Here is a 27821-nt window from a genome sequence, read left to right on the forward strand (position 1 = left end):
TGGTAATGCCGTTGAATGTCAAGGGGAGATGGTTAGAGTTTCTCTTGTTGGAGATGGTCATTGCCTGGCACTTGTGTGGCACGAATGTTACTTGCCACTTATGAGCCCAAGCCTGAATATTGTCCAGGTCTTGCTGCACTTCCACATGGACTGCTACAGTATCTGAGGGGTCACGAATGGTGCTGAATATTGTGCTATCAGCGAACATCCCCACTTCTGACCTTATGACTGAAGGAATGTCATTGATGAAGCAGCTGAAGATGGTTGAGCCGAGGACACTACCCTGAGGAACTACTGCAGTGATGTCCTGGAGCTGAGATGATTGACCTCCAACAACCACAACCATCTTCCATTGCGCTAGGTATGACTCCAACTAGAGGCCTGCTACCTGACCCGAACCCGATGGGGCCCGATGACATGTCGGGTTCGGGCTGGGTCGGGCCCATCTTCCGGGCTCGGGTCGGGTCGGGCCAGACACACATGGTAAGTGCTCTGCTGGTAAGTATTAAAAATAAAAAAAACTTACCTGAGCTGTGAGTCCAGGACAAAACTGAGTCTGCGCAGTGAGCGAGTGGCGTCACCATGACATCATCGCGCATGCGTTGCAGCTTCTTGCAGGTTCGGTGTCAGGAAGGTTGGTAAAGGGATGGTCGGGTCGGGCTCAGGGCAAAATCGTAGGGACTCGGGCCAGGTTGTGCTTGGGTCTGCTGTGGTTCGGGTCGGGTTCTTTTTACTGACCTAATGCAGGCCTCTAACTCCAACCAGCGGAGGATTTTCCCCCTGATTCCCATTGACTCCACTTTTATTAGGGCTCATTGATGCCATACCCGGTCAAATGCTGCCTTGATGTCAAGGGCAGTCACTCTCACCTCACCTCTTGAGTTCAGCTCTTTTGTCCATGTTTGAACCAAGGTTGTAATGAGGTCAAGAGCTGAGTGGCCCTGGCGGAACCCAAACTGAGCATCAGTGAGCAGATTATTTCTGAGCATGTGCCGCTTGATAGCACTGTCGACGGCCCCTTCCATCACTTTGCTGATGATCAAGATTAGATTGATAGGATGGTAATTGGCCGGGTTGGATTTGTCCTGCCTTTTGTCGACAGGATATACCTGGGCAATTTTCCACATTGCCAGGTAGATGCCAGTGTTGTAGCTGTACTGGAACAGCTTGCCTAGGGGCATGTCCATTTCTGGAGCACAAATCTTCAGTACTATTGCCGGAATGTTGTCAGGGCCCATAGCCTTTGCAGTATCCAGTGCCTTCAGCCGTTTCTTCATATCACATGGAGTGAATCGGATTGGCTGAAGATTGGCATTTGTGATGCTGAGGACCTCCGGAGAAGGTGGAGATGGATCATCCACATGGCACTTTTGGCTGAAGATGGATGCAAATGCTTCAGCTTTGACTTTCGCACTGATGTGTTGGGTTCCCCCATTGTTGAGGATGGGGATATTTGTCGAGCCCCCTTCTCCTGTTAGTTGTTTAATTGTCCATCACCCTTCACGACTGGATGTGGCAGGACTGCAGAGCTAAGATCTGATCCGTTGGTTGTGGGCACACTTAGCTCTGTCTAGCGCATGCTGCTTTCCCTGTCTGGCATGCAAGTAGTCCTGCGTTGTAGCTTCACCAGGCTGATACCTCCATTCGTCACAACCTGCCAATGCGATAATTTTTAAAAATTCATTCATGGGATGTGGGTGACGCTGGCCAGGCCAGCATTTATTGCCCATCCCTAATTGCCCTTGAGAAGGTGGTGGTGAGCTGCCTTCTTGAACTGCTGCAGTCCATTTGGGATGGGTATACCCACAGTGCTGTTCGGAAGGGAGTTCCAGGATTTTGACCCAGCGACAGTGAAGGAACGGCGATATAGTTCCAAGTCAGGATGGTGCGTGACTTGGAGGGGAACTTCCAGGTGGTGGTGTTCCCATAGATTTGCTGCCCTTGTCCTTCTAGTTGGTAGAGGTCACGGGTTTGGAAGGTGCTGTCTAAGGAGCCTTGGTGCATTGCTGCAGTGCATCTTGTGGATGGTACACACTGCTGCCACTGTGCGTCGGTGGTGGAGGGAGTGAATGTTTGTAGATGGGGTGCCAATCAAGCGGGCTGCTTTGTCCTGGATGGTGTCAAGCTTCTTGAGTGTTGTTGGAGCTGCACCCATCCAGGCAAGTGGTGAGTATTACATCACCCATTTATTCCTACTCTCTGTTTTCTGCCTGTTAACCAATCCTTAATCCATGCCAGTACGTTACCTCCTATCCCATGTGCTTTAATTTTGCTAACCAACTCCCTTTTAGCAATTCTGTTAGTAACATCCTCAAAAAACTCCAACAGGTTCGTCAAACATGATTTCACATTCATAAATCCACATTGACTATGCCCAATCAGATCATTATTATCCAAGTGTCCATTTATCACATCCTTTAGAATAGATTTTCAAATTTTCCCTTCTACTATGTAAGGCTAATAGTTCTGTAGATCCCTGTTTTCTCTCTCCCTCCCTTCTTAAATAATGGGGTGACATTTGCTACCTTCCCATCTGCAGGAACCGTTCCAGAATCTATTGAATTTTGGAAGATGATCACCAGTGCCTCCACTATCTCCATAGCTACCTCTTTCAATACTCTGGGACGTAGAACATCAGGTCCTGGGGACATATCAGCCTTCAGCTCCATTAATTTCTCCAATACAACCTTCCTACTAATACTAATTTCCTTCAATTCCTCATTCTCCCTAGTCCTTTGGATCTCTAATTCTGGGAGATTTCTTGTATCTTCCTCAGTGAAGATTAGCTTCTCTGCCATTTCTCTATTCCCCATTATAAATTCACCTGATTCTGCCTGTAATAGACCCATATTTGGCTTAGCCAAACGTTTCCTTTCTATGTACCTATAGAAGCTTTTACAGTCTGTTTTAATGTTTTTTGCTAGTTTACATTCATATTCTATTCTCCCCTTTTTTTTAAATCAGTTTCTTCGTCCTCCTTTGCTGTATTCTAAAATCCTCCAAATCCTCAGGCTTAGTACTATTTCTGGCAACTTTATTGGCCTTTCCTTTAATCTTATACAATCCTTAGCTTCCTTTGTTAGCCACGGTTGACTGCCTTTTCGTTTGGGGTTTTTATGCCTTGAAGGAATGTGTAGTTGCTGTAAACTATGTAACATTTATTTAAAGACTATCCATTGCCTATGGACTGTTTTACCTTTTAATGTATTTTCCCAATCCACCTCAGCCAATTTGCCCCTCATAACTTCATAATTTCCTTTGTTCAAATTTAACACCCTGGCTTCAGATTGAACTACCTCACTTTCAAACATTATTGTAAAATTCTATCATATTATGGTCACTCATCCATAAAGGTTCTTTTGCAAGAAGATTATTAGTTAGCCTTTTCTCATTACATAATACTAAATCTAAAATAGCCTGTTCTCTAGTCGGTTCCTCAACATACTGCTCTAGAAAACCATCCCTAACACAGTCCAGCAACTCGTCCTCCACAACATTTGTGGAAGCAGATTCAATAGCAATATTCAAAAGAGAGTTGGATAAATACTTGAAGGGGAAAAATTTATAGGCTTTGGGGAAACAGCAGAGAAGTAGGGTTAATTGAATAGCTCAACCAAAGAGCCGGCACAAGCACAATGGGTCGAATAGCCCCTGAAAAGCCCAGTTCTGATGAAAGGTTTTTGAGCTGAAATGTCAACTCTGTTTCTCTCTCCACAGATGCTGCCTGAATTGATGAGAATTTCCAGCATTTTCTCTGTTTTTATTTCAGGTTTTCAGCATCAGCAGTATTTTGCTTTCAAATAGCTTCCTTCTGTGCTATATTATCCCATGATTCTATAGCCTGAATGCTCCAAAATGTATTTGGTAGTGGAAATTTCAGGTGGTACTCTTTCTGGAACACGCATTGAGAGATTAATTAGACAGCTGGCTGAAACCACAACAGTTCACAAATCCTTATTGTACTCATTCTTGACAAAATACACAAGGAGCTTGATAGACATCAGTTACATAAAGGATTAATGAGACTTGAGAGATGGTAAAAGGTTCTGCAGTTGAATAGTCTGACAAAAAACTGTAAATGTTAATGGAAATATAATTCAGACAGTGCAGTTTCAAGGAAATCATTGTTTTCAAAAAGGGACTAATGGAGAGACATTATTGTGGATGGCAGCTGCACTATTGTCTGTCTATTCCAGACTGTGAAAATGGCCAATTGAATATTTGCATGATGAGCAAGATCGTCAAATGCTACATCTTTGTTGAAATGTACATATTTTAATTAGAACGGGTCATTTCAAGTAATTAAATCCACAAAGCAAAAACATTCTGGGTTCCATTATGCTCAAAAGTTGAGACTTGGAGTCAATACATTTTTCTGAGATTTGAAAAGTTACCAACTACACCTGTGCATTTAATTCCCAGGATGCTGTAGGCTGAATACGCGTAACACGGAATATTTCTACGGGTATGTCAGTGTGATTCTATCAGTGCAAGTGCCTTCCTCATGATATAACAAGATTTCTGAGTTTCTTTTTTTCTCCAAATGACTTGACAACCAGTTTTAGAATTAATTTGAATTTTGAAAGATTTTTCGGGTTAAGGTTAAGATTTAAATTATTTTCAAATGCTGAATTTACACTTCAGGAAACAGTCTAATGCAGAGTGAAAAACTGTATTGCCTCTTCTCTGTGTTAGAACAAAGAAAATTACAGCACAGGAACAGGCCCTTCGGCCCTCTAAGCCTGCGCCAATCCAGATCCTCTATCTAAACATGACGCCTATTTTCTGAGGGTCTGTATCTCTTTACTTCCTGCCCATTCATGTATCTGTCTAGATACATCTTAAAAGACGTTTTCGTGCCCGCGTCTACCACCTCTGCTGGCAACGCGTTCCAGGCACCCACCACCCTCTGCGTAAAGAACTTTCCACGCATATCCCCCCTAAACATTTCCCCTTTCACTTTGAACTCGTGACCCCTAGTAATTGAATCCCCCACTCTGGGAAAAAGCTTCTTGCTATCCAACCTGTCTATACCTCTCATGATTTTGTACACCTCAATCAGGTCCCCCCTCAACCTCCGTCTTTATAATGAAAATAATCTTAATCTACTCAACCTCTCTTCATAGCTAGCGCCCTCCATACCAGGCAACATCCTGGTGAACCTCCTCTGCACCCTCTCCAAAGCATCCACATCCTTTTGGTAATGTGGCGACCAGAACTGCACGCAGTATTCCAAATGTGGCCGAACCAAAGTCCTATACAACTGTAACATGACCTGCCAACTCTTGTACTCAATACCCCGTCCGATGAAGGAAAGCATGCCGTATGCCTTCTTGACCACTCTATTGACCTGCGTTGCCACCTTCAGGGAACAATGGACCTGAAAACCCAAATCTCTCTGTGCATCAATTTTCCCCAGGACTTTTCCATTTACTGTATAGTTCACTCTTAAATTGGATCTTCCAAAATGCATCACCTCGCATTTGCCCTGATTGAACTCCATCTGCCATTTCTCTGCCCAACTCTCCAGTCTATCTATATTTTGCTGTATTCTCTGACAGTCCCCTTCACTATCTGCTACTCCACCAATCTTAGTGTCGTCTGCAAACTTGCTAATCAGACCACCTATACTTTCCTCCAAATCATTTATGTATATCACAAACAACAGTGGTCCCAGCATGGATCCCTGTGGAACACCACTGGTCACACGTCTCCATTTTTGAGAAACTCCCTTCCACTGCTACTCTCTGTCTCCTGTTGCCCAGCCAGTTCTTTATCCATCTAGCTAGTACACCTTGGATCCCATGCGCCTTCACTTTCTCCATCAGCCTACCATGGGGAACCTTATCAAACGCCTTATTGAAGTCCATGTATATGACATCGTCGGTGGCCAGTTCCCGTCCGCCCGGCGTAAAATCCAGCCCCATGTCCTTGGCGAATCTGAATGAATCACATATCCTATTCCCATTAGCAAGGCATCAAGGCAATCACCTGAGGTATTCAACTGGTGGAGAGAAACCACTAAACCTAATCATTTGAACAATGGGACCCGAGCTGTGAGAAGGAGATTCCCAGACATGGACTAATTAAGTTGCAAGGGGGAATACACTAGTAACAACCATGTTTGAATCACTAGGTGGTGGTCATGTGATAGGCCCCCCCCTTCATGTGCTTAAGCTTCTGTTTTCTCTGCAGTAGAGCAGAGCTACACAAGCAGCTATACGTTGAAGAGACAAGACCCAAGTGAGGTCCCTCCTTCCTCCCCCTCTCTCTCTCCAAACTACCTTGTAAGTTTCGAACCCTGTTTGCTGATTGTGACCACCAGGGACGCCCCACCTACAGACAAAGACTCCTTAAAGGAGATCAACCCTGCACTAGTCTCCAGGAGAATGGTCAAATCAACCGTCTACATCTGCAAATCAGAAGCATCGGGACTACCGAGGGAAAGTTGCACGACCACCAAATTCAGCCTGAAGCCAGCCAAGTCACCAATCTCCACACACTTTTATTTCTCTCCGACTCTAATTTGATCAATCTATCTTCCTCACTCTGTAATCTATTGATGCGCATGTGTGAACTTTGAGTGTGTGTGTATGTAAGGTCAGAGTATATTTTATTAATTTACTCAGATCGGTTAAAGTATAGTAAAGCTAACCTCTTTCTTTATTAAACTCGAGAAAACCTGTCCAATTGTTTCTTTATGATTATAGCACATAAACAGTTAAACACTCACTGAATTGGCAAATGCATCCTTTGTAAAACCTGTTACGGCCAAACAAGAGGGAAAAAAGGGGAACCATTCGACCTTTCTTCACCTGACCATAACAAGTAGCATAGCACAAGAAACTCAGTCCTCAAATAAATACATACAGCAGCGCAATATTAGGACACAGGTGTCGAGGTAAAGAAGCTGCATTTAAGGCTGTAGGTGGATTAGAAAGTCATGCTGGACTGTTGCTCATTTTAATGTCAGCATCCGTAGCGAAGGATGTAGTTGCTGGTCATCTGAAACAGTATCCGAGTAATTCACAATGCAATTGCAATGCATAAAATCAATAATTAAAAAATGAACCAACATTTTCAAAGGTGACTGCTATAGCACATTATAACGAAAATGAAATCCAACTGAATTATTATCCCTAACTCAGTCAAAAGGGAAGAATCATTGCTTTCTTTCTCAAGAACTATTCACGGCTGGGAATTAAGCAGCATTCTCACAGGAGAGAAATATTAATTGCAGAGGAGTTACCGTAAATATTTTTGCTAATTAAGGAATTAACAACAGTTGACTATGGGCTGAATTTGTGCAAGTGGCAGAGGTTCCGCCGCTGGAGCTGAAAACGGGAGGCGACCCCACTTCAGCCAGTGGCAGGACCCAGGGAGACATATTGCCAGCGGTGGCCAATTAAGTGACTGCTGCCAGGCTGCCATCCAATTAAGGACAGTGGCCCACCCCCAAGCAGACGATTCACCAGGATGTTGCCTGGGATGGAACATTTAAGCTATGAAGAGCCCCAGCATTCGGTGCCGTTGCCGCTAGGATGGCCATTGTCGCTGGGAGGGCCCCGCCATGGGCCATGGCGTGGCTATAAAAGAGGGTCCATTCCCGGAACCTGCTGGGAGGGGGCCAGATTTTACTATGCGGTCTCCCTATGTGGCAGCAGGGCACCCCCCACGCAGGGAAATGCCCATAGAGTTGGGAAGTAGCCCTTAATTGGCTGCTTATGTGGCCTTTAATTGGCCTCCCAGTGGGCAGCCAATCTGTCAACATTCCTGCTGCTACACCACTCCCCCACCCACGCCCCCCCCCCCCCCACCCCGGTATGGCTTCCTGCGTCATTTTGCCAGCCTTTCTGCCTCCCAGCCCATCACCAAAGGGCCCAGAAAATTCCAGCCTACACTTTGAAAGCACTTAATTGACTATGACGTTTTTTGGGATGTCCTGAGGTCATGAAATGCACTATATCTAAAAGCTGGAGTTTAAAAATGACATTGGGACTTTTTCCACAAGGTGATATTTGATCAGAACAAAGTGCCCTGTATCATTCTCTGGTACAAGAGGTTTGCAACAGGACGAAACAAGCTGAATTCACAATGTAAGAACAAGCATTTTGTTTGTTAAATTTATTGAGGCTCAAACACAAAGGCATGTCACAGTTCTGTCTTTCTTCAAACATTTACTTCCCTAGTGTTCACATCAAAGGGACATAAACAGCTTGAGTTTCCCATGATCTGAAATCTGCAGCTTTAACATGTCATGTTGAGATAGTGTGCCCAGGATTAATAATTAATTACCCTGTTACTTTGATATCGAGCATCGAAATTCATAGCAGTTACCCACCACATTTTATATTTCAAAAAGGAGAAAAACATCACAGCTTCAAACTAAAGCATGTAGGCTAAAACTATTAATGACAGAGGTTTACAGCATAGGATTCCTGTTTGACCTGCACCAGTTCTTTTTGGTACAGCAATTCAAAGCTAATTGCACGTTCCTGATCTCTCTCTCTATAACCCTCTATCTTGCTCTGCTTCAAAATGTTAATTTTTGATCTTCAAAAATTTTATTTATTTAGAGATACAGCACTGAAACAGGCCCTTCGGCCCACCGAGTCTGTGCCGACTATCAACCATTTATACTAATCCTACACTAATACCATATTCCTACCACATCCCCACCTTCCCTATATTCCCCTACCACCTACCTATACTAGGGGCAATTTATAATGGTCAATTTATCTATCAACCTGCAAGTCTTTGGCTGTGGGAGGAAACTGGAGCACCCGACGAAAACCCACGCAGTCACAGGGAGAACTTGCAAACTCCACACAGGCAGTACCCAGAACTGAACCCGGGTCACTGGAGCTGTGAGGCTGCAGTGCTAACCACTGCGCCACTGATACTTCAATTAAGTACTGAGAGAGCGCTCCATTTTCGGAGGTGCCGTCTTTCGGATGAGACATGAAACCGAGGCCCCACCTATTCTCCACAGTGGATGTAAAAGATCCCATGGCACTATTTCAAAGACGAGCAAGGGAGTTATCCCCGGTATCCTGGCGAATAGTTATCCCTCAATCAACATCACCAAAAACAGATTATCTGGTCATTATCACATTGCTGTTTTTGGGAGCTTGCTGTGCGCAAATTGGCTGCCACGTTTCCCACATTGCAACAGTGACTACACTATCTTCTCTTAAAAAAAAGCAATGGTCTCTGCCCCAACTAAACCATATTCCATGCTCTAACAACTCCACGTAAAGAAATATTATGTGACAATTTTAAATTGCGGACTCTTTAACACTGACTCCCCAACCACAGGAAAGCATTCCCTCCTTCTATATCTTATCAAAATCTTTCATAATTTAAAAAACTTCTAAAGTATTAAATCGCATTTTAGTCCTCCCTACTCCAGATTCATTTACAAATTGAATACATAGGAGCTATAAGATATGGCAAGTTATTTAAAACTTAACACATAAAACAATTTAAAAAGGAAACTAATCCCTTTTTAGAATGTATTCTTAGGCAGCTTTGTAGCAACAGGGCTCTTGCTTAAAACACACTTCTGTACAGGTTCACAATGCACTGACAATGCAAACATCTAAAAGAATTTAGATCTCCAGATGGAACTGAAGCTGAGTGACTAGAACCATGAGAAACCTTTCAAATTATAGACTTGCCTTTGAAGTCAAAATTAATCTAAAGTTATCAAAACAGAGTACAGAAATTCTGATTTTGTCACACTGCTGTTTGATTGTTAAGAAATAAAAATGTTTTTAAGCATTTCAAAATGAAAAAATGGGTTTATGGATTTATTGTTATTTTTGTATCTGCACACTCTTCCTTTGGAGAAAAGTGTGAAGCACTGGAAGGATTCGCAGGCTGATTCATAGACTGACAAGCCATGGCATGTATGCTCCTTCCATAGTCATAACCATCTTTGTAGCAACTTAGTTATTCCAACACAACAGGATGGTAATATGGGCTCTCTCACAACACATACAGTAAAGAGTGGGCCACCCAAATCCATTGGGTGCGTTATCACTGAATGTCAACCCACAATTCAGAGCTGGAGCTCCAGTCTGCCTTCACCGGGAAAGTCTGAAATCTGCACCTTCTGACTCAAGAGACTGTAATGCTACCACTAAGCCAAAGGCTCACTCATCAACTGTAATTGCATTACTAGAAGAATGGCAAAACTAAAGGAAAAAAGGCTTCATAATCAGGTTAACTGCAGTAGATTCATAAAATCATGGCTATTTACATTCTTATATTTATATATGCTAACTTTTTTAAATAGTATTTTTCATTCCCTAGGTAATGAGCAATTCAAAAGTGATCAGCACTGGACTGTCAAGAAACACTTTTAATGTGCAAATGGCAACTCCTGCTCATTGAAGATTATGACAGGAACAGATTGCTTCATTACACTGCACAAGCTCACTTAATAAAAAATGTGCCTTGCCGACATGAGAACATGCTCAGGAGAGGATATAGATATAGATTCTCCAGAACAGTAACCATCATTACATCAATTGAACAGTACTTTAATTACAAACATAATAACAGTGATAAATCAAACTGCTGTATGAAAAGTTTCCTTAAAAGATGTGATTTCAAATTCTGTTTGCAACAAATGGTTCCATTGACTGAGAAAAACATAATTCAGGTTCCATTTCACCCCAAAATTTGAGAAATTACTCTGAAATAATCTTTTGGTTAACAAATTCACCTGATTAAATAATTCTGTTCCATCAGCTCCTGCACCTCTCATAAGCTCCTCCTCTCCTCCAGGGTGATATTCCAAATACGGTGTCACATTGTAAACCATGCCTACAAAGGCAAATATTGTGAATTAAGAGTTGGTACATGAGACACACATTACTCTGTTAATAATTGCCTTCTGCAAAGTAATATTTTCAAGCAAGCTATCTCTTTCAATGGATTATTTAATCTTTTTATATTACTGATTTAACCTTTTTACTGATATAATTACTGATATAATCTTTTTATATTACTGATATTACTGATTTTTCACAGATGTATAATGTATTCCCCATCTCCCTTTTACATCAGAGTCAACAAAAAAGGTTTAATTTTTCTTTACGTGTTAGGGTATAGAATTATACAGCACAGAAGTGGGGCACGGAGCCTATCACACCTGTGCCAGTTCTTTTTAGAAGAGTTGTTCAATTAGTCCCACTCTCCTGCTCTTTCCCCAGAGCCCTGCCAATTCTTCCTTTTCAAATATATATCCAATCTTCCTTTGAAAGCTATTATTGAATCTGCTTCCACCATCCTTTGAGGCAGTGCATTCCAGATCTAACATAGAACACAGAACTGCACAGCACAGTACAGGCCCTTCGGCCCACGATGTTGTGCCGAACCTTTAACCTACTCTAAGATCAAACTAACTACCTACCCTTCATTCTACTATCATCCATGTACCTATCCAAGAGTCGCTTAAATGTCCCTAATGTATCTGCTTCTACTACCACCGCTGGCAGCGCATTCCACGCACCCACCACTCTCTGTGTAAAGAACCTACCTCTGACATCTCCCCGAAACCTTCCTCCAATCACCTTAAAATTATGCCCCCTGGTGATAGCCCTTTCCACCCTGGGAAAAAGTCTCTGGCTATCCACTCTATCTATGCCTCTCATCATCTTGTACCCCTCTATCAAGTCACCTCTCATCCTTCTTCGCTCCAATGAGAAAAGCCCTAGCTCCCTCAATCTTTCTTCGTAAGACATGCCCTCCAGTCCAGGCTGCATCCTGGTAAATCTCCTCTGCACCCTCTCTAAAGCTTCCACATCCTTCCTATAATGAGGCGACCAGAACTGAACACAATATTCCAAGTGTGGTCGAACCAGGGCCTTATAGAGCTGCAGCATAACCTCGCGGCTCTTGAACTCAATCCCCCTGTTAATGAAAGCCAACACACCATACGCCTTCTTAACAACACTATCAACTTGGGTGGCAACTTTGAGCGATCTATGGACATGGACCCCAAGATCCCTCTGTTCCTCCACAAAACCAAGAATCCTGTCTTTAAGCCTGTATTCTGCATTCAAATTCGACCTTCCAAAATGAATCACTTCACACTTTTCCAGGTTGAACTCCATCTGCCACTTCTCAGCCCAGCTCTGCATCCTGTCAATGTCCCGTTGCAACCTACAACAGTCTTCCACACTATCCACAACTCCAGCAACCTGCGTGTCATCGGCAAACTTGCTAACCCAGCCTTCCACTTACTCATCCAAGTCATTTATAAAAATAACAAAGAGCAGAGGTCCCAGAACAGATCCCTGCGGAACACCACTGGTCACCGAGCTCCATGCTGAATACTTTCCATCTACTACCACCCTCTGACTTCTATGGGCCAGCCAATTTTGTATCCAGACAGCCAACTTCCTCTGTATCCCATGCCTCCTTACTTTCTGAATGAGCCTACCATGGGGAACCTTATCAAACGCCTTGCTAAAATCCATATGCACCACATCCACTGCTCTTCCTTCATCAATGTGTTTTGTCACATCTTCAAAGAATTCAATAAGGCTTGTGAGGCATGACCTGCCCCTCACAAAGCCATGCTGACTGTCTCTAATCAAACCATGCTTTTCCAAATAATCATAAATCCTGTCTCTCAGAATCCTCTCCAATAATTTGCCCACTACCGACGCAAGACTGACTGGTCTATAATTCCCAGGGTTATCCCTATTCCCTTTCTTGAACAAGGGAACAACATTTGCCACCCTCCAATCATCCGGTACTACTCCAGTGGACAGTGAGGACGCAAAGATCATCGCCAAAGGCGCAGCAATCTCTTCCCTCGCTTCCCATAATATCCTTGGGTATATCCCGTCTGGCCCCGGGGTCTTATCTGTCCTCATGTCTTTCAAAATTTCCAGCACATCCTCCCTCTTAACATCAACCTGTTCGAGCATATCAGCCTGTTCCACGCTGTCCTCACAAACGACCAGGTCCCTCTCACTAGTGAATATTGAAGCAAAGTATTCATTTAGGACCTCCCCTACCTCCTCCGACTCCAGGCACAAGTTCCCTCTACTATCCCTGATCGGCCCTACTCTCACTCTGGCCATCCTCTTGTTCCTCACGCCTTGGGATTTTCCTTAATCCTACCCGCCAAGACTTTTTCATGTCCCCTTCTAGCTCTCCTAAGTCCATTCTTCAGTTCCTTCCTGGCTACCTTGTAACCCTCTAGAGCCCTGTCTGATCCTTGCTTCCTCAACCTTAAGTAAGCTTCCTCCTTCCTCTTGACTAGCTGTTCCACATCTCTTGTCATCCAAGGTTCCTTCACCCTACCATCCCTTCCTTGCCTCATCGGGACAAACCTATCCAGCAGTCGCAGCAAGTGCTCCCTAAACAACCTCCACATTTCTGTCGTGCATTTCCCTGAGAACATCTGTTCCCAGTTTATGCTCCCCAGTTCCTGCCTAATAGCATTGTAATTCCCCCTCCCCCAATTAAATATTTTCCCATCCCGTCTGCTCCTGTCCCTCTCCATGACTATAGTAAAGGTCAGGGAGTTGTGATCACTATCACCGAAATGCTCTCCCACCGAGAGATCTGCCACCTGGCCTGGTTCGTTGCCAAGCACCAAGTTGCAACTCAATATGTAGACAGGCCGACTAGAGGGGAGGCTAAGCACCAAGTCCAACATAGCCTCCCCTCTAGTCGGCCTGTCTACATATTGAGTCAGGAAACCTTCCTGGGCACACCTGACAAAAACTGCTCCATCCAAACTATTTGCACTAAGGAGGTTCCAATCAATATTAGGGAAGTTGAAGTCACCCATGACAACAACCCTGTTACTTCTGCACCTTTCCAAAATCTGCCTCCCAATCTGTTCCTCCGTGTCTCTGTTGCTATTTGGGGGTCTATAGAAAACTCCCAACAAAATGACTGCTCCTTTCCTGTTTCTGACTTCCACCCATAATGACTCAGTTGACAAACCCCCCTCGACGACCTCCCTTTCTGCAGCTGTGATACTATCCCTGATTAGCAATGCCACTCCCCCACCTCTTTTACCTCCCTCCCTATTCCTTTTGAAACATCTAAACCCAGGAACATCCAACATCTATTCCTGCCCCTGTGATATCCACGTCTCCGTAATGGCCACAACATCGTAGCTCCAAGTACTGATCCATGCTCTAAGTTCATCATCCTTATTTCTGACACTTCTTGCGTTAAAATAGACACACTTCAATCCATCATACTGGCTGCAACTTTGTCGTGTCAACTGTCTAACCTTCCTCACAGACTCTCTGCACTCTGTATCTGCCTGTTCAACAGCTACCCCATCCACTGATCCGTAGCTCCAGTTCCCATCCCCCTGCCAAACTAGTTTAAACCCTCCCAAAGAGCTCTAGCAAACCTCCCGCCCAGGATATTGGTGCCCCTCCAGTTCAGATGCAACCCGTCCTTCTTGTACAGGTCCCACCTTCCCCAGAAGGTATCCCAATGATCCACATATCTGAATCCCTCCCTCCTACACCAAGTCTGTAGCCACGTGTTCAGCTGCATTCGCTCCCTGTTTCTAGCCTCACTAGCACGTGGCACCGGTAACAATCCTGAGATTACTACTCTGCTCGTCCTGCCTTTCAGCTTCCAACCTAACTCCCTATATTCGCTTTTCAGGTCCTCATCCCTTTTCCTAGCTATGTCATTGGTACCGATATGTACCACGACCTCTGGCTGCTCCCCCTCCCCCTTAAGAATCCTGTGGACTTGATCCGAGACATCCCTGACCCTGGCACCCGGGAGGCAACATACCATCCGGGAGTCTCGTTCGCGACCACAGAATCTCCTGTCTGTTCCTCTAACTATTGAATCTCCTATCACTATCGCTCTCCTATTCCCCCCCCTTCCCTTCTGAGCCACAGAGCCAGGCTCAGTGCCAGAGACCTGGCCACTGTGGCTTTCCTCTGGTAGGTCCCCCCCCCAACCGTATCCAAAACGGTATACGTATTATTGAGGGGAACGGCCACAGGACATCCCTGCACTGTGCGCCTATTCCCTTTCCCTCCCCTGACGGTCACCCAGCTATCTTTATCCTGTAACTTAGGTGTCACTACTTCCCTATAACTGCTCTCTATCACCCCCTCAGCATCCTGAATGATCCGAAGTTCATCCAGCTCCAACTCCAGTTCCCTAACGCGGTCTGCGAGGAGCTGGAGTTGGGTGCACTTCTCACAGGTGAAGTCAGCAGGGACACAAGTGGTGACCCTCACCTCCCACAAGAGGAGCATGCAACTGCCCTAGCTTCCATCCCCTCCGCACTAAATTGACAACAGAGGTTTTTAAAAAAAAGGAAAACCTTACCTTACCAAACCCTCCACACAAGAGTCCTTTTTATTGGTTAGAGGAGGAGGATGGTTGGGAGACACTACACGTGTAGTGTTTCGGGTTTAGCCACTGCCCGAATATATAGGTTTACTTACCCAGCAGTCCCCGTGTCCGCCGAAACAAAAGGTAAGTTAATTTAAACTGAAACTCACCTTCCCAGCTGCCACCTCGCTCGCACTATCGCTGCTTCAAAAACAAGCAAAAACAACTCTGCCTTGGTAATGTTTGGTCAAAATATTGCACGCTACTCTGTTATGTATTTCGACTCTGCACATAAATAGATGTGGAGATGGTGGTATAGTGGTAATGTCACAGAACTAGTAATCCAAGGCCCAAGCTAATGGCCTGGGGACACAGGTTCAAATCCCACCATGGCAGCTGGTGGAATTTAAATTCAATTAATAAATAAAAATCTGGAATTGAAAGGGCTAGTCTCAGTAATGGTGCCATGAAACTATTGTTGTAAAAGAACCAACTGGTTCACTAATGACCGTCAGGGAAGGAAATCTGCCATCCATACCTGGTCTGGCCTACATGTGATTCCAGACCCACAGCATTGTGGTTGACTCTTAACTGCCCTCTGAAATGGCCTAGAAAGCCTCTCAGTTGTTAAGGGAAATTAAGGATGGGCAAAAAATGCTGGCCTTGCCAGCGACGCCCATATCCCATGAAAGAATAAAAAAAGTTCAGCAGGATAATTGCGAAACAAATATTTAAAGTAACAGTTCAATATTACAAGCTGACCAGAATTATATTTCAAGGTACTTCTTGAAATTAAAAATCAAAATAATACCTCATTCAACTTGCATTTCAAAAGGAAATTGGATGGCCACTTGAAGGAAATAGACTTGCAGGGTTACAGGGATCAAGCAGGCAAGTAGGACTGACTGAATAGCTTCGTAGAGAGGCAGCATGGACTTGATGGGCCGAATGGCCTCCTTCTATGCCATAAATGACTCTATGACTTGCATTTATAGAGAACCTTTACATGCAGTAAAACATCCCAAGGAGCTTCACAGGAATGTAATTAGACAAAACTGACACTCATAAGGATTGCTTGTCATCAGTTATTAAAAAAGACTTCAGCTTTCACAAAAACATATCTACATCTGACCCAACATCAACTAAAATACTTTTCAAAGAATGGGGCAGAGAGAAAGCAAAGTAATTCTGAATGTGGGGTATATGTTGCTCAAAATCAGTGCAGAATGCTCCAAATTGCATGGGATAATTAACAGGACTATTACTGAGACTGATCACAGCAACTTGTTGCATACAATGCATTGCATTTTTCAACTTCAGACAAACAAAATCATCCACTGGAACAAAACACTGCAGTCAAAGTCGCAGCTTGTGCATCAACTTGTTTTCAATCTAACACTATACACTGCGTTTTCTCTCCTACTGAAGGCTTCTAAGAAGCTAATCTAAAACTAGGAAATAATGATACCACTCCTAAGATGTTATCTGACAAACATGCCAGATCTTGCTCACATCCACTTTCTATTCCATTTCAAAATGTTTTTCTCCTTTCAAACATTTTTCTCACAAATATTTCAAACCATTTATTTTGTCCACTTCTTCCGAAGGCTTTGTTAATCAACTAAAAAGTTATTGAGACAATGATTTTCGAGATGGTTTACTAATTGTATAGTCAGCGAAAATTTGAATTGTTTTCAATAGAAAAACCTTTTAGAACAAAATTACATATTCATTACTAAATATTATTTTTCAATGGACTATGGTCTGTATCTGAGTAAAATGATGAACATGCTTAAGCTCTTCTGCCATCACTTTGTAAACCAATTGTAAAATGGTCAATAAATAAATTAATTAAAAAAGCTTCTGACAAATTATAATGCAGACTGCAAATGCCCCCTTGTGTTCACAACAAAGAACACAGTTTCATATTGACAATAAAGTGACAGTGCAGCCCACTCTCGTGAAGCCGACACCTGACATTTATATTTCAGAAGTACCTCAATTCTGTTTCAAAATCTTTCTAACTTGCATTGGCAAATCACTACTTTTCTACCAAATTTAGCAAAAGTGAAGAAAAAAAGTGATCTTTTGTGGCATTACACACACTGGCTGGGACGTTGCTGGCGGGGTAAGTCCCAATGTTGAGACCAAATGCAGGTCCCAAGTCCACGCGGGTGGGCAGCATGACTACGGTGGCAATCTTCCTGATGGTGGCCTTTTAATTGGCTGTCGCTGGGTGGCTCTCCATGCTACTGGCCCAATCAGAGAGGTGGCCGCTGCTGAGGCTGCAAGGAAAACGAGAGGTCATCTCCATTTTGAGGCTCCCTCGCAAGGGAGTTACAAATTTGTTTTCTCTGCCAGGGCCTGGCAAGCAGGCCCAGGCGATCCAAGGGCTAATCCCTCCACCGGTAGCGCCAAGATGCAGGGCAGCCTTTGCCGTGAGCCTCTGGATGTGATGGCCCACCCAGGAAGCTACAGGGAAGCTACCACCAAGCAGCTGGCAGCCTCCCCACGTGGTGGGGGGTGGGCAGTGTGGGCCACTTTGCCAGCGGCAATATGGCCTTTAAGTGGACCTTTCATTGGCTAAATTGGCTGCCTGCTGCTAAGCCGCTGCCAATCCCACTGCTGATAAAATGGCCTGGCGGTGGAACTGCATCAGGGACCCCTCCTGACGCAGCTCTCCAGTACTTTAATGACCACCCCCCCCACCCGCCCACCTCCGAGCCCACTACCTGGGGGCCGGTCAAATCTTGCCATAAAGTCAAAGCATATATTGGTGGATAACGACAGGAGGATCAAATGGCATAATGGAAATGTGGCATTACAGATTGTCACGCACGTTGTAAGTGCAATGATACAACATTCACGGACTAGCTCTGAAGAGTTAAGAAAAAATGGACTTTGTCTTTAAGAACTTAATCTTTATTTTAAAAAGTGAACAATGGTCCAAAATGGCCACTGAAGAAAAAGGGGATTGGCCTTTTGTGTATCCAAACCATCTGACAAAGGACAAAGCCAAAAGGTGTCAATGAAACCCTTCTTATACCTATCCGAAAAACTTTCCAGAATTGAATGTCTACTTCTAAAACTAAGCAGGTGTAGCCATGCCCTGGGCCATTGTGCGATCTCCATGGGTAAGAAACCAGAATGTCTCCGAACAGGGAGGACAGACCCACCAAAGGTGGCGGGACAGTGGTATACAGTAGGGAGGGAGTTGCCCTGGGAGTCCTCAACATCGACTTCGGACCCCATGAAGTCTCATGGCATCAGGTCAAACATGGGCAAGGTAACCTCCTACTGATTACCACCTACCGCCCTCCCTCAGCTGATGACTCAGTACACCTCCATGTTGAACACCACTTGGAGGAAGCACTGAGGGTGGCAAGGGCACAAAATGTACTCTGGGTGAGGGACTTCAATGTCCATCACCAAGAGTGGCTCGGTAGCACCACTAGTGACCGAGCTGGCCGAGTCCTAAAGGACATAGCTGCTGGACTGGATCTGCGGCAGGTGGTGGGGAAACCAACACGAGGGAAAAACATACTTGACCTCGTCCTCACCAATCTGCCTGCTGCAGATGCTTCTGTCCATGACTGTATTGGTAGGATTGACCACCGCACAGTCCTTGTGGAGATGATGTCCCGCCTTCACATCATTGAGGAAACTGTCCGTCGTGTTGTGTGGCACTAACACCGTGCTAAATGGGATAGATTTCGAACAGATATTGCAATGCAAAACTGGGCATCCATGAGGCGCTGTGGGCCATCAGCAGCAGCAGAATTGTACTCAACCACAATCTGTAACCTCATGGCCCGGCATATCCCCCACTCTACCATTACCATCAAGCCAGGAGACCAACCCTGGTTCAATGAAGAGTGCAAGAGGGCATGCCAGGAGCAGCACCAGGCATACCTCAAAATGAGGTGTCAACCTGGTGAAGCTACAACACAGGACTATCTTCGTACCAAACTGTGTAAGCAGCATGCGATAGACAGAGCTAAGCAATCCCATAACCAACGGATCAGATCGAAGCTCTACAGTCCTGCCACATCCAGCCGTGAATGGTGGTGGACAATTAAACAACTAACTGGAGGAGGTGGCTCCACAAATATCCCCATCCTCAATGATGGGGGAGCCCAGCACATCAGTGCGAAAGATAAGGCTGAAGCATTTTCAACAATCTTCAGCCAGAAGTGCCGAGTTGATGATCCATCTCGGCCTCCTCCTGAAGTCCCCAGCATCATAGATGCCAGTCTTCAGCCAATTCGATTCACTCCGCGTGATATCAAGAAACGACTGAAGGCACTGGATACTGCAAAAGCAATGGGATCTGACAATATTCCGGCAATAGTACCGAAGACCTGTGCTCCAGAACTTGCCACGCCCCTAGCCAAGCTGTTCCAGTACAGCTACAACACTGGCATCTACCCTGCAATGTGGAAAATTGCCCAGGTATGTCCTGTACACAAAAAGCAGGACAAGTCCAACCCGGCCAATTACCGCCCCATCAGCCTACTCTCAATCATCAGTAAAGTGATGGAAGGTGTCATCAACTGTGCCATCAAGCAGCTCTTGCTTAGCAATAACCTGCTCAATGATGCTCAGTTTGGGTTCTGCCAGGGCCACTCAGCTCCTGACCTCATTACAGCCTTGCTTCAAACATGGACAAAAGTGCTGAAATCAAGAGGTGAGTTGAGAGTGACTGCCCTTGACATCAAGGCAGCATTTGACCGAGTATGGCATCAAGGAGCCCTAGCAAAACTGAGGTCAATGGGAATCAGGGGGAAAACTTTCTGCTGGCTGGAGTCATACCTAGCGCAAAGGAAGATGGTTGTGGTTGTTGGCGGTCAATAATCTGAGCTCCAGGACATCACTGCAGGAGTTCCTCAGGGTAATGTCCTGGGCCCAACCATCTTCAGCAGCTTCATCAAAGACCTTCCTTCAATCATAAGGTTAGAAGTGGGAATGTTCGCTGATGGTTGCACAATGTTCAGCACCATTCGTGACTCCTCAGATACTGAAGCAGTCCGTGTAGAAATGCAGCAAGACCTGGACAATATCCAGGCTTGGGCTGATAAGTGGCAAGTAACATTCGCGCCACACAAGTGCCAGGCAATGACCATCTCCAACAAGAGAGAATCTAACCATCTCCCCTTGACATTCAACAGCATTACCATCGCTGAATGCCCCACTATCAACATCCTAGGGGCTACCATTGACCAGAAACTGAACTGGAGTAGCTAAATAAATACCGTGGCTACAAGAGCAGGTCAGAGGCTAGGAATCCTGAGGCGAGCAACTCACCTCCTGACTCCCCAAAGCCTGTCCACCATCTACAAGGCACAAGTCAGGAGTGTGATGGAATACTCTCCACTTGCCCGGATGGGTGCAGCTCCAACAACATTCAAGAAGCTCGACACCATCCAGGACAAAGCAGCCCGCTTGATTGGCACCCCATCTACAAACATTCACTCCCTCCACCACCAACGCACAGTGGCAGCAGTGTGTACCATCCACAAGATGCACTGCAGCAATGCACCAAGGCTCCTCAGACAGCACCTTCCAAACCCGCGACCTTTACCAACTAGGAGGACAAGGGCAGCAAACACATGGGAACACCACCACCTGCAAGTTCCCCTCCAAGTCACACACCATCCTGACTTGGAACTATATCGCCGTTCCTTCACTGTCGCTGGGTCAAAATCCTGGAACTCCCTTCCAAACAGCAGTAGGTGTACCTACCCCACATGGACTGCAGCGGTTCAAGAAGGCAGCTCACCACCACCTTCTCAAGGGCAATTAGGGATGGGCAATAAATGCTGGCTAGGCCAGCGTCGCCCACATCCCATGAATGAATAATAAAAAAAAAAGGTGAGATGTGGCATTTTTCCCTTAAGAAAAAGACAGCCAGGGAGAAAGAAAGAGAGACAGTGACCCAGAAGGTGAAGCTACTTGTAACAGCTGACATTCCAGTCAGCCAAAAAGCACACGCCCTGCTGAAAAAATCCGACATCCACATTATACAGCAGAGAGAACTGGAGGTGACCCACCATCTTCAACAGAACCTTCAATCAAGAGAGAAATCTACAATCATTTCCGGCCTACAACCATCTAGAACTTGATTACCAAGAGAATTCAACAGGTTTATCGTAACCTTTCTCTCCCACTAAAAACCACCTTCCTCTTTTCCTTCTCTATCTGTTTCATCTTGCGCGTGTGTGTGAAAGCGAACTCATGAGTGGAGGCGGTTGCGACAATTTCGGGATAAGGCATATTGATGAATAAATAAAAGCAAAATACTGCGGATGCTGGAAATCTGAAACAAAAACAAGAAATGCTGGAATCACTCAGCAGGTCTGGCAGCATCTGTGGAAAGAGAAGCAGAGTTAACGTTTCGGGTCAGTGACCCTTCTTCGGAATATTGATGAATAAATAATTGACTTGCTGCTTTTAAAACCTATAAGAAAACTTGTCGCTGTCTGTTTATTTGAAAAATAAAACACCAAGTGGCTAAACTCTAATACAAATACACTTGCGGTGGTCAGGTGGGGAGTTGAACAGTGGGAACTACCCACGTCGGACTACGTGGCCGTAACAAGATCAATGCAGAAATTATATATAAAAACTCGGTGTAAGCGAGTCAATTAAAGCAAATTAAAGTGAGTAAGTGATAAAGGTTTAATGATCAATTAAGTGTTGAAAAGTTTCAGAAGGAAAAAGTTAAGGTGCACCAAAGAATTTAATACTGGTGAGTGCAAATTAATGGCATGAGGTCCACACAGGAAAGAAGGAGCTACGGCTGTTACAATCAAGTGAATGTGGAATGAAAACACTGGAGAAACGTAAAACATTATATATACTCAGGGTAGGAGTCATGGAAAGATTTATGTTGTGTGAAGTTTACATGGGTATGATACTGTTAGTAGTTATACTACTGGACTAGTAATCCAGAGAACACAAATTCAGACCCCAACATAACATTTTGAAAATCTGAATAGAGTTTTAAAAATCTGGAAACAGAAGCTATGTCTGGTGTAACACCATGTTATGGGGCAGCATTAAAAATGCTCAAATCATTTCAATTACAGTTTCAAAGCCAGCCAGGGAGAGGGCAGTTAAAATCCACACTGCAGCATGTGGTAATGATAAACTGAAACATTAATAAAAACAAAAACATTGAAAAAAGACAAGAAGTCTGGCAGTACCTGAGTGGGAACAGACAAATTCATGTTTCGGAGAACTATGCATCTGGGCATTACTGACTTTATTACAAACAGCACTGATTTAACAAGTGGTTTAACCTGATTCATTTAAGCTGATGGACTGTAGCACAAATTTAGTGGAAAGGTAAAAGAGTTCTCTCTTTTCATTGGTCAGTCTGCCCAAAATAAATAGAGCTCTTAAGACGCAATAAGCGGTAGCTTTGAAACTGTCACTAATGCAAATGATGACGGTTATTGGTTTTGGGCAACATAAATGACAGGCCATTTTAAAAGTGGACATCTTAAGTGGTGAGGACTGTATTAGTAACAGTGACCAGGGGCTGGATTTTACATGTTTGCCACTGAAATTGGCAGAGGACGTAAACAATGGCAGTCCGTCCGCGTGGACCACACATCATGCAGCCGCCGCGATACTCAGCGCGGCAGATCATTTAAATGGCTGGCGCAGACCGCACACCCCGACGACGTGTAGGGGGTAGGTTATCCGTCCCCCGCAATGGCGTCAGCAGCCTTTGCACAGGCGTTGACGCCATTTTTAAAGGGCTTTGAGCACTACATTTCAATGTAATATTTAAAGAAATAGTGATTTAAAATTGATTTGAAAAAATTAAATAAATGTTTCTAGCCCCTCTCACATCCCCCCAATAACCATATAATTAATTCCTTGCCCTCTGCCCCCCCCCACTCCAAAATACTTGGCTTCTGCACCTGAACTTCCCCACCCGCCAGATTCATAAACTATGCACTTTACCCCTTCCCACCATCCCCTACACCAATCGGATGAGTTTGACCTCACTCCCCACCACCCCTGCCCCCCACCCCGCACTGAAAACCTTACCTGCTTCCCCATCCCCAACAGTTCTCCACCTCGGATCCCCGGACGGGGACCTGAAGGCGTGGAAGTGCCGGCCACGGGCACCTATATCAGAGCAGGATGGAAGGCGGAAAGGTAATGAATGCCTTAAATTTATTTAAATATGTAAATTTTGATCCCGTCACTGAGTGCGAGGAGGCCACCATGAGGCCTCGCTGCTGCCGGCAGTATCAGGCCGGGCCTTCCTGGCATCGAGGCCCATGGCCGCCTCTGCCGGAGACATTTTCCGGTTCCCCCGCTACGACCCCTGATGCCAGGGTGGGGGGGCTGTAAAATTCAGTCCCATGAGTCTGTTGGATTGTCCAAAACACATAACTAATTCACTGCTATCCTTTAGGGAAGGAGACTTGTCGTCCTTACCTAGTTTGGCCTATATATGACTCCAGTCCCACTCCAAACTAGATCACTCTTAACTTCCCTCTGAAGTGACCTAGCAAGCCTCTCAGTTGTATCAAACAGAGAAGGCAACCCACCACCATTTCTGCGAGGCACCCAAGGATGAGAATGAAACAAAAGTTTTAAAAATGTCAGGAGCAGGATGAAAAAGTGAAGAGCAGCAATGAAAAGGTAGAGTGGCATTGAACGGAAGAGAAAAATAACTGGGAGTGGAAGTGAAAAATACAAATTTGGAAGTGAAAAAGAAATTCCAAATTGGGAGTGGGATTGAAAAAATATTGGGAGCTGGGATTAAAAGGAAGCAGTACAGATATGTTAAAAACAGATATACTCCAAATGGCACGAAAAATACATACTGGAAGTGGCAGTAAATTAATAATCTATCTTTCTATGTAGCATCCTCATTGTCTGATGCCATAACATCGCTATGGGGCAAGGCAAGGTGGGAGGCCGCAAGAGACTCCAGGATGGTATGTTGCCTCCCTGGTGCTCGGGTCAAGGATGCCTCTGAGCAGCTGTAGGGCATTCTGAGGGGGGAGGGCAAGCAGCCAGTTATCATGGTACATATTGGTACCAACAACATAGGTAAAAAAAAGGGATGAGGTCCTACAAGCTGAATATAGGGAGTTAGGATGTAAATTAAAAAGTAGGACCTCAAAGGCAGCAATCTCAGGATTACTACCAGTGCCACGTGCTAGCGAGAGCAGAAATAGCAGGATATATCAGATGAATACGTGGTTGGTGAAATGCTGCAGCGGGGAGGGATTCAGATTCCTGGGATATTGGGACCGGTTCTGGGGAAGGTGGGACCAGTGCAAGTTGGACGGGTTGCATCTGGGCAGGACCGGGATCAATAGGTGTTTGCTAGTGGTGTTGGGGAGGGTTTAAACTAGAATGGCAGGAGGATGGGAATCTGAGAAGGGAAACAGAGGAGGGGGAAACAAGGATAGAAAGGGAAGACAGAAAGGTAAGAAGCAAAAGTGGAAGACAGAGAAAACAAGGGTGAGAAACAAATGGGGCCATTGTGCAAAATAAAGCTACGATGACTAACAATGTTAAAAAGACAAGTCCAAAGACATTGTGTCTCAATGCACGTAGCATTCGCAATAAGGTAGATGAATTAACAGCACAAATAGATATAAACGGTAATGATATGCGATTACAGAGACACGGCTGCAGGATGACCCAGGATGGGAACTGAACATCCAGGGGTATTCAATATTTAGGAAGGACAGGCAAAAAGGGAAAGGAGGTGGAGTAGCATTGTTAGCAAAGGAGGAAGTCAATGCAATAGTTAGGAAGGATATTGGCTCGGAAAATCATCATGTGGAATCTGTATGGGTGGAGCTAAGAAACACCAAGGGGCAGAAAGCGTTGGTGGGGGTTATCCATAGGCCTCCAAACAGTAGTGGAGATGTAAGGGATAGCATTAAACAGGAAATTAGAGAAGCATGCAAAAAGGGTACAATTGTAATCATGGGTGAGTTTAATTTACTTATAGTTTGGTCAAACCAAATTAGCAATGATTAGGTGGAGGAGAATTTCCTGGAGTGTGTACGCGATGGTTTTTTAGACCTATATGTTGAGGAACTAACTAGAGAACAGGATATCCTACACTGGGTATTGTGCAACGAGAAAGGATTAATTAACAATCTTGTTGTGTGGGGGTCCCAAGGGGAGCAGCGACCCTAACATGATAGAATTCTTCATTAAAATGGAGAGTAAAGTAGTTGGGCTGGATTTTACCTTAGGCGGAAGGGAATTCGTCACCGACGTTGCAAGAGGATTTGAGTACAGAAGGAAAGATGTCTTACTGCAGTTATACAGGGCCTTGGTAAGACCACATCTGGAGTATTGTGTGCAGTTTTGGTCTCCTTAGCTGAGGAAGGATGTTCTTGCCAGGGAGGGAGTGCAAAGAAGATTTACTAGGCTGATTCCTGGGATGGCAGGATTGATGTATGAGGAGAGATTGGGTCAACTAGGCCTATATTCACTAGAGTTTAGAAGAATGAAAGAGGATCTCATAGAAACCTATAAAATTCTAACAGGACTAGACAGGCTAGATGAAGGGAGGATGTTCCCGTTGGCTGGGGAGTCCAGGACCAGGGGTCACAGTCTCAGGATACGGAGTATGCCATTTAGAACAGAGATGAGGAGAAATTTCTTCACTCAGAGGGTGGTGAGCCTGTGGAATTCTCTACCGCAGAAGGCAGTGGAGGCCAAGTCATTAAATATATTCAAGAAGGAGATATATTTATTTCTTAATGCCAAAGGGATCAAGGGATATGGGGAGAAAGCGGGAACAGAGTACTGAATTAGACGATTAGCCATGATATTTTTTGAATGGCGGAGCAGGCCCGAAGGGCCGAATGGCCTACTCCTGCTCCTATTTTCTATGTTTCTAACTACCTCAGTCGGTAAGGGAATTGAACTCATGCTGTTGGCGTTATTCTGCACTACACTCTAGCCTAAAGGCCTGCTACCTGACCCGAACCCAACAGGACCCAACGACATGTGTCGGGTTCGAGTCGGATCGGGTTGCACTTCCGTGTCCGGCACGTTCGATCACAGGTCAGTGGCTCCACTGTTAATTTAACTTTTGGACTAGAAAGGTGGTTTTGTTACAGTTATTTTAAGCATGTGCAGATCAGCAACAAAGTGAAAAACGGAAGGTAAGCTAACTGATAGTCGGGTCGGGTTAGGCACAGGAAAACAATGGAAGGACTCGGGCCGGGTCGGGCTCGGGTAGGTTGTAGTTCTGTCGGGCCCGGGTCGGGTTTTTTTTGCAGACCCGAGCAGGCCTTTACTCTCGCCATCTAGCCCAACTGAACTAACCAACCCCTAAATTAATAATACAAATGCAGAATCGGACTAAAATGAAAAAACGGGAGTGAAATGGAAACAGAAACAAATCTACCCTTAAAATCAGAAACACTCAAAAGGTATACAAACACAGGAAGTAGGACTCAAAGAAACATGACACTGGCAGTGTACTAATTTTATCTTCAAATAGCCAAATCTTGCCATCAGGCTGACAGTTTGCTGAGGTAACATCCTACCATAAAGGAGAGAATGGCAACGCAGATAATAGTTAGTATAATGAAACTCTTAGAATCCATAATCCAAAATAAAATTGATTAATTGGGTTAATGAAGAACTTTCCAATAGCACTGAATTATTGGCATTAACTTTGAAAATCTGACCATATGTCAATACCCACTTAGAATAGTGAATGCCTGCCAGCTCTTGGACCTACTATCTGCCAAAACAGTCATTGTCCTGCCAAGATATCCACTTATGCTGAATCACCACTCAGTGAAACTGGCCGAGAATTAAAATTGAGAATTTCTCCTCAAGAGTCTTCATATCGCTTCATTTTTCTTTCTTCCACATCTCTTAAAATCACTACTTAAATTGGCATCCACTTCTTTTAGCTGTCAATCCTCCTGCCCTACCTCTGATACACATCCAGCAGTCAGTCTTCTTATTGTGTTGAGCAAGTTCTTCTTCTGTTACCACAAGAAGTCTTCCACTCAGCCCTGTCATGTCCTTTCCACTCTTTGTTAGACGGATCCAGTTCATCAGACTTCGACCTGGCTTTAGCTGCACCTTAAGGGGATGAAAAGAACAATTTAATGAAGACATCTTCGAAATGGTACTTTGGTTCACATGAAAATTCTGATAATTACAAAGAGCACACCCCATGGGATTTAATTAATTTGATATTTACAGGAATGTAACTTCCCTGTAAACAGTGGCAGTGTCTCAAGAAATCGGCAATAATGATATTGCAAATAAGTTACAGCTCATTTGCTGAATCATATGCATCACTTACTATATGTAAACCTTGAGACTACAATGTTCATACAGTTTGAGTCTGCTCTTAAAATTCAACTCTGATTTAATTACAACCTTTTCATTTATTCCCAAACATTTATCTTTGGTTATTATGGACTCAAATCATTACAGTGTAAGCC

The 27821-nt window shown here is 44.5% G+C and overlaps 1 protein-coding gene across 1 annotated transcript in view; it reads right to left on the reverse strand.

Moving 5' to 3' along the window:
* cyb5r4 (cytochrome b5 reductase 4) overlaps positions 1-27821 on the reverse strand; it is a 143217-nt gene that overhangs the window by 104971 nt on the left and 10425 nt on the right. Inside the window, exons 2-3 of the mRNA XM_068026874.1 lie at positions 27300-27453; positions 10733-10833 (exon numbers count right to left, since the gene is read on the reverse strand). Of these exons, the coding sequence (XP_067882975.1) occupies positions 10733-10833; positions 27300-27453 (255 nt within the window). The remainder of the gene's footprint in view (positions 1-10732; positions 10834-27299; positions 27454-27821) is intronic.

This window comes from Heterodontus francisci, chromosome 3 (genome assembly GCF_036365525.1).
Source record: "Heterodontus francisci isolate sHetFra1 chromosome 3, sHetFra1.hap1, whole genome shotgun sequence".
NCBI classification, from domain to species: Eukaryota; Metazoa; Chordata; class Chondrichthyes; order Heterodontiformes; family Heterodontidae; genus Heterodontus; species Heterodontus francisci.